The 8,594-nt window shown below is 28.9% G+C and overlaps 1 protein-coding gene across 3 annotated transcripts in view; it reads right to left on the minus strand.

Moving 5' to 3' along the window:
- Window positions 1-149: 149 nt before the first annotated feature.
- LOC106469733 (snRNA-activating protein complex subunit 3-like) overlaps window positions 150-8,594 on the minus strand; it is a 110,672-nt gene continuing 102,227 nt past the window's right edge. For all 3 annotated transcript variants that reach the window (XM_022398292.1, XM_013930246.2, XM_013930245.2), the window contains 4 exons: window positions 7,294-7,376; window positions 6,835-6,999; window positions 3,155-3,262; window positions 150-762 (listed from right to left, as the gene is read on the minus strand). In XM_022398292.1, the coding sequence (XP_022254000.1) occupies window positions 615-762; window positions 3,155-3,262; window positions 6,835-6,999; window positions 7,294-7,376 (504 nt within the window). In that variant the 3' untranslated portion in view covers window positions 150-614. The remainder of the gene's footprint in view (window positions 763-3,154; window positions 3,263-6,834; window positions 7,000-7,293; window positions 7,377-8,594) is intronic.

An 8,594-nucleotide genomic window follows, 5' to 3' on the forward strand; every position in this document is an offset into this window, starting at 1 on the left:
TCTAAGTTTTATATGTGTCTAGCTAACCTGTGGGTCTATGGCCCACATTTACAGGGCCAATATAATATAAATTTAATGCTTGAACTACTATTTTGCACTTTTTTCAGTTTAATGATCATTGCCGCAAAAATGCAAGTTTAACTTCTTTAACTAAGTTACAAATGGTAATTAGTAGGCCTACTTATTTACATGTTCTAATGTAAAAACATGCCAAATTTAGTGTCTGCATTTGGGGGATATAAAATTGTTTTTGCAAAATATCCAGGTTTCTTAAGGAGTTGGGTGAAAAGTTTTACCTTTGTGCAAACCTCGAGGCTGAGACAAATTGTTTGGAATGAATTAAAAGTTGGTGCGTCCAGCAGTTTAGGAGAATGGGTTTTTGGTAAATTTACTGAAGGGAATTCTTGCAAAAGACTCCACATATATTACTACTAGACCTTTATTTATTTATTTTATTATTTTTATTTATGAATAAAGGGTAATAGTTACAACACCTTATGCTGAATACTCACTAAAGATTCTTGAAATACATAAATCGTAAAAAACATTGTGGAGAAGAAGAAACACAGTTTCAAAAACATTTTAAAAGGTATCATGAAATAGTATTTTAATTCTCAAAATATTGCTGTTCGATCAAAATATAGATGAGCTTGAAAATCCCCTATTTTTTTCCCATCTGCAGTATAGTTGTATTTAAAGAAACAATTCTCACAGAAAAAGAAAGGATCTTCTGGCACTCTCTTATTTCCAAATGTTACCCACCTGCAAAAAATATATTTAGTATCATAGTCACCTACTTTATAGAAAAATTAATGAAAGTACCCAGCTTCGCATGGGTTATTAGGTTGATATATTTTAACAAGTTCATAAAATTTAAATGAAGGTAAAAATATTAATCTAATTTTAAACTTAATTCCTTTCTGAATTAAGGTATTTTCTGTTATATCACAAATATTTTTAATAAACAATAAACCTCTTTAACCAATGGGGACTCTAAATTAAGAAATCAACAATTATCATTTCAGTTTTGTTGTTTATACATTTCATTTTATACTTCCAGTACATAGACTAACAACAATATTAGGTTATACTTTTGTTGCTAAGCAATATGACATGAAAGCCATTGTTGGAATGCACTGTTACCAAAATGCACTGGCTTTTCTATATATCATAAGTATAATCTAACTGATATACTACAGGATGCGCATGCACATGGATAAGATAAGTAATAATACCCAGGTGCACACCCTCAGGGTCCACATAGTATGGATGCAAAATTTCAGGATTCGAGGTTCTTTTCTCTTGGAGCTATGGCGTTCAAACACACATAGACACACCCTTTTATTATTATATATGACTATTAACATACACACACATATATATATATATAGATAGATATAAGTAAAAAGTATCAATATGATGAAAGATTCAAAATACACACACAGTTACAAGGACTATACCCTGTACTAATAACTTAAACATTTCTCTTCATCTATAAAAAAACATTTGGACTTCATAAATAATTACACAACTTATATGTAAAATAAGAAGTAGTTATTTTGGAAGATGACTATTCTTGATAACTCACTTAATTTAGAAATGTACACATTAACTACTGGATTACAATGAAGGAACTAATCAATTTAAGGAACACAAGAAATGGTAAGAATCTAGTATAGGAAACTTATATTCAAGATTTATAACTGTATATGCAATAATTACTTTAAAGAAAACACAAATAATTGCTACTGATCAAGCCTACAAAACAGTTGGCTTTATAAAATTTTGTTCTACTTACCTAAGCACAATATTTTGAAATATGGTTTACTGCAGTGAAAGACTAGTTGCCATACTAATGCAAGTTTGAGTTTTTTGTTATTGTTGAAATGAAAAATAACAAATACTTAGAAGTGCTTCATTTTTATTAGTTAAAGTGTCCACATTTAGTGTGCCTGTTCATTACGTACAATCTTATAAAATATTTTATATTACTAATGGTTGTAGGTAACATAATTTTTCCATAATTTTTTAACTATTACCACCTTCCCACACACACAAGCATGCACAAAGTTCTATTACAAATGAACAGAAATTTTATATTGTAAACATCATATATCCTGATTAGAGGTGTTACCAGTAATACTTAACACTTTACTATCTTTTTAGATTTTTGCATTATAGGTTTTATCCACAAACAAAATATATAGTACACATTCATAACTGAAGCTTACTTACAAGGTTACACATTATAGAACTTTCTACTACACTTTTGTGCAACAATTATGTTTCACTAATGTTTACCAGTTATTTGATTAGCTTTACTGTCTCAGCTAAAACTTTCATTTGAGTTACTATATAATAACTGAAACATAGCAATGAATGTATGAAATCAGAAATTGTAATTTTTATTTCTGTTTGTTGCAGTTTTTCTTACATTTTGGTTATGGCATGTAAATAATAAGCTTTAGTTAATACTGTAGACAGAAAAAGTATGTTCAACTGTAGTATGTCATTGAATCTTGTTGCTGGTCTCAATAAAGTTTATTTCTTGTACATATTTTATTTAGAAAAGATAGACGAAAAAATTTATAACCATCACATAACAATTTTTGTTTTTTATTAAGTAAAATTGACCCTCATATTGGAAGTACAGTATCCTTAATAATTAACAATAAACACTCAAAACACCATTATCAAATTAAAATGTAACACAGACCACTTTAATTGAATTGCAAAACTACAGACACACTATGTACATGTTCCAAGATGTGAGATTTTATATCTTATAAGGCTCATGTTCAATATGTGTTTCTCAAGCTTTAACCGAGCTTAATCAAATCTTCCAGTTCTACCCAATTGTAACATTGATAGTGTAAACATTAATTTTTTCCTTACAAGGGTTATTCATGGATCAATTAAACCTTTAGGTTTAACTAGTACTGAAAGCAATTAATAGTTTTGCATATTAATTTAATACATGAAAGTAAAAACAAAGAATATCAAAATGTCTTTACTGCAGAAAAGAAAGAGAGCTAATTGCAAACTTCTTTTTCCTTTCTCTAATACTATAGAATGATAAAAGAAACTCAAATTATAGATATTTTTATAATTACACCAAATAAAGATTTTCAATAATTCTGTAAAACTTTTATACCTTGAGGTTTTGATGTGACACACCATGCAGATAATACGCTGTTTCCGTGGTGTTCGCAAATACATTGGGTAGTCACAAATGTCTTGGCTATCATCTGGATGGCAAAGTCTGAAAAATGAAACAAAATTTTTGCTCTCGAAAACATCATATATTTTCATTACTGATTAGATACTTTATTAGGATTCCCACTTAATACCAGACTGGACCACCATTTCTTACAATAATAACTTTGAACTGAACATGACATAGCCTTTAAATGGTATATTTTCATGGAATATGGTTTGGAATTTGTTCACACATGGTGGGATAGGGTTATTATGGTAAATGTGGTATTACTCTCCATTCCACAGATGCTCAATTAGAAGTCAAGATTGAGCAATTATACAGGTTGTCAATAATTGCTGAAGTCATTTTTATGCTCTTCAAACCAGTATGAACAATAAAAATACAGTGATCATTGAAAATTCCTTGTTCATAAGGGTTAAAATGCAGCAACAAAGTTCAAACATACTATGAATGATTTTCATCCTTCTTAAAGAATTAAATTACAATTTATATTGTGGCATATCATCCTTAATTTAAGTAATAACTCAGTTAATTAAATGTCTTGGTAGCATGGTAGTTATCTAGGTAAACTATTATAGATCTTATTTTGTCTTAGGAAGTAGACAGATCTTGTGATGAAATATGTCCTTAAAGTAAACTATAAACGTACTAATTAGACCAATAAAGAAAGGGTGACAGAGTTTAGATAAGGAAGTAACAATGTCATCATAAATGACTTAAATACTTGGAGAATTATCCATTATTTTCATTAAATTATTATTATTGTTTAAGAGTGAGTGCAAAGTTAACAATCACATCTAGTTAAGTATAGTAATAAATTATTTAAAGAATTACCTCATGTAGTGATATAAAAGTGTTTATTGAGCTTGAAACTCATAAGTATTTATGAAATAAAATATTTATATTTATCTTTAATTACTCATTTGAGAGTAGGTACAGTGACTAATTATTTAATGCATTTTTTGTACCTTTAAAAGATTTTACTAAATTTTCAATGTATGTTTTTACAGTTGATATTTATGTTTCTATTATTATAGGAAGAGTTACATGTCTTGTGGTTTTATTTGTGTATTTATTGTACTAAGAAAGCGTGAAATTCAACTCAACTGATTATATCATATGCTTTTAGTTATTTAGAGTCAACAATTTGAAATTATGCACCACTAAAATGATATTTTCCTAATTGCATTAGAGATAAGTGAGGTTTGACTGCTTTGTAATATACTTCACGTAAACAAAACAATACAGATAAAAATAATAACAACCAAACCACTATCAAAGGAAATGGCCAACTGAGACATGGTATGTTACCTGTAGCACTACACAAACATATCCAATCATATTCCCCACCCACCCCATTCTGAAACCTACTGCTTTAATAACATCTTTATTGGACAGGCATCCAATATCATGCCCTTTCAATAGTAACAAAGTGCATTTTGTAAATGCAAATAAACAGTGTTGGTGAAAAAAATGAGCAATCAATTAATATTTTATGTACAATGCATTTCAAGATTATTTTAATTTTACTGAATGTTTATTTGTAACTATCTACTTCAGTACCATTAAAACTAGGTATACAGGGTTACACTACAAAAACACAAATTAAATACTACACTAAAATGCACTACATATAACTGCAACAGCTAGTGATGCAATTCATTATAAATAAATGACATTAACTCTGGTATTGTTAATTATATAAAACCAGTGAAACAACATGAGAGCCAATAAGTAAAGCCTTTTACATTTCTATACAACATATTTCTTTACACATCAATTCAAGGACATTACATAAAATTGTATAGTATTCTATATCTCTGAATACAGCTTTTATTCAAGCATGTTTTTTTTCCCATGGTTTTTGAAACACAGATTATAGTAATATGTTTTTATAAATTGTAAGTGCTCTGCTGTAAAAAAATCTATATACAATGTGGCTCTATTTAAAAGCTTGCTTGTTATAAAAATGTTAAGAAACTTCTAAAAATATGTAACATAACTAGAAAAAATTATCTATGAAGTAAGAATAAATCATGTTTTTTATAAACATTTAGAGAAATGTTATAAAATCTTTGTGCATTGGTATATTCTCCAACATCTAATATATTTTTCTTTAAACAGAGACTTGTGAAAAACACCTGAAATAATTCAAACCGTAATATCCTGTAAATAATGTTAATATATAACTAGGATCAGTACTATGCTTGTTCTGCGAGCTCTGAGAGCACAGGATGGTATGTATGTATTAGTGAGAAAAAAAATGATTTCATAATATTACTGTTAACACAGTGAGGGGTTATTTTATCAATATAATTTCTAATCAAAGCACACATGACATGTCACATTATTTAACAAAATTTGATAAGCAGCATTCTTTGTAAGTTACTAATGTTAATAGGTAGGTTTATGTTTTGCCATTGAAATGAAAATAAAACAAAAATGTAACTCCTAAGCTACAAATTTTTAGATCTCTCTATGCTGGAAAGTTTTTACACTTTCTCATATAAACTGCACTGTCAAAATTATAAAAAATATACTTTAAGCATATGGCATGGCCCATCCAGTATTATCTTTGAGGCAAACCAATGAGAATAAATACAGGAACACTTCAGATAAGAATATAGATGATGTTCAAAATGACAAAACATCATGCATTAAAAGAATTTAAGAGATTTTATAGGATGCAAGAAATGTGAAACATTTAATAGATGTAGTTCTTGGTCACATCAAACCTAGATGTGCCTCAAATTATTCAATGGTGCTGGGAACTAGAAAGTGAAATATTAGATTACCCCAAAGTGGACAGATATTCACTTGTCAGGGTTTCAAAAGGGAGCTGTAAAATAATTCACAGTGACTTTACTACATCCAAACATAAAATTAAGAGCTTACAATTCACAAAAAAAAATAAAAAATAAAAAAATAACAAAAAAGGTATGCTAAGTTTCAATGAAAATAGCTTCAAGTTAACAATTAAAAGACTTTCTTTAATTATTTTTTAAGTGTATCTCATCCTTAGCTTTATCAAGAATCTTAAACTTATTATATTTAATTGATACTGCACACAATTATCTTGTATTGCCTCCACAAACCAGTAAGCCTCTCTCTCCTTGATATGATGCAAACAGATATGTGTAACACTATAAGTAGCCAACCTCCCAACATGCCTGTCCATTTTAGACATACTACACAGGTATCATTAATTATCCTATGTATACAAGCCACAGACTGAATGAAGTAACAAGTGTTCATACTTACTGAATTTGATATACACATCTTTAAGGCATTATATTCTGAGATTAAACTCTCCTTATATCAGAAAATTTTCCATCTATACAACTTTGAAGTCAATTCCTTATCTACAAAAATAATCCTATAAGAAATGCACAAAGTAAGGCCCTACTTGTGGTACTGCATGTGAGTTCACACCATGGAAATTACTCTTTCTAAAATGAAACTCAATATATAACTCAAAAATTGGAAAACAAGTGCAAGAAAAAACCTTATTCTGCAAAAGAAAATAGAGGGTGACCCCCTGGTCACAACAGTATTAATAAAAATTTATAACAATACACCACCAGATGGACTTACAAACTATGCAACATGGTTACCTAAGGTCAGAAAACACAATTAGGTGTTCACAGAAGCCTTGATGGACATACACATATGGATAACCAAGTCTTAAATCCAAATCCATAAATTGGCAGTCTTCCATTTTCTTGCTGGTGAATGGACCTATTTTTTCTACTGTTTCTTTAGCCCATGCTCTTATTTGACTGAAATAGAAGCAGTTACAAATTTTAAATAAAGTTTAGTTTTTAAGATTTTTATATAATTATTGATTAACACATACAAGATCAAAAGCAATGATTATAATGTAACAATTAATTCAAAATAATTACTACTCAGAAAAATACTTAATTTTTAACTTTAATAAGAAGGCATATTTAGTTATATAAAATGCTTATGATCATACCCATTATGGAAAGGAATAAACTAGTCTTAAATAATATACCTTCACCATAACCAGTTTAAATTACCAACTGTTTAGCTCTCAAACCATGAGTTACCTGCTATAGTCTCGATTTTCTGTGTTTCTCATGTCACTGTAAAAAACCCCATTAATATAGAAGAATCCTGATTTATACAGATCCTATAAAATGAAAAATAACAATATTTAAGGTTAAATTATCTTATATTGCAGAAATAAATAGTAAAAAGTACATGACTGAAACATTACTTTGAAAAATACTTTATGAATATTAAAAGGCAAAATACAACAGGTGTTATATTTATTATCAATTAGAGCAAAAAAGTAAAGTCCTACAAAACACACAAATTTTCTTTGCTCATTAACAATTTTCATTTCTATTTAGAAATAAGGTGTTTGGTCATCACAGTGATTTCAAGAAATATATTTATCCTATAATACATTAAATTAAACAAGTGACTATAACAATAGTTATTTTAGTTGAAATATAAAATATAAAAGATTGACTAAAGTTAGTAATGAGCACATTTTGACATGGTCACAATATTTATGTGCTGAATGAAGGAAAATAGAAATTATGAATCACAAATACGAAAAGTATGAATCTGCAAGTAATCTTAAAATGGGATATACTACACTAAATTTTATACAGTGATGGATTAATTGTTTCTTAACCCTAAAATGCTAGCAATAATTAACACCAGGTAATATGGGGTCATAGTTACCTCACACTGGCATTTCTAGGGTTAATGAATAGATAATTACTTAAATAAAATATGATTTTAAAAGTAATGAGTAGACCTATGTAATTATTAAGTGAAAGTATAATTTTGAAAATTAACAAGTTAACCTAAATAATAAATGCTATATGGCAGGATATTCATAGTTAAGCTAGACTTTCTGTTACCATAAGTGTATTTCCAATAGGTACTTACCTCCCCTTACATAAAGAGCTATTCTCGTTCAGTGCAGCCCTTTTTATGCAAAATGTTTTTTTCACACACCACAAGCCTTGAAGCTCCCACCTATCTTTGAATTGACTGATTCAAATGCAACTTGCATTAAAATCATCATGCACCAAACCCTCCACCAATAAGAGTGTGACACACTCTCTTGACGCATGTGACTCCCTCTATTCAATTCGACCAAACTATCACTTCTCGTTTGGCAGTACTTGTATTGTAACACTTAGTTTGTGCTCTCTTCAAGTGTATATTTTTCTCCATATTGTTACGTCTCTGTTTGTTTGTTAATTTTCCATAAAAATTCTTTCAGAAGTAACTAGTTTATTCTTTCTCAATACAACTTTGCAATACACTTAATTTCCACAGTCACGCTATAACTTAAACAAACGCTATAATTCACAACGACCGAACGATT

The sequence above is a fragment of the Limulus polyphemus genome, unplaced genomic scaffold, assembly GCF_000517525.1.
Source record: "Limulus polyphemus unplaced genomic scaffold, Limulus_polyphemus-2.1.2 Scaffold3635, whole genome shotgun sequence".
Taxonomy (NCBI): Eukaryota; Metazoa; Arthropoda; class Merostomata; order Xiphosura; family Limulidae; genus Limulus; species Limulus polyphemus.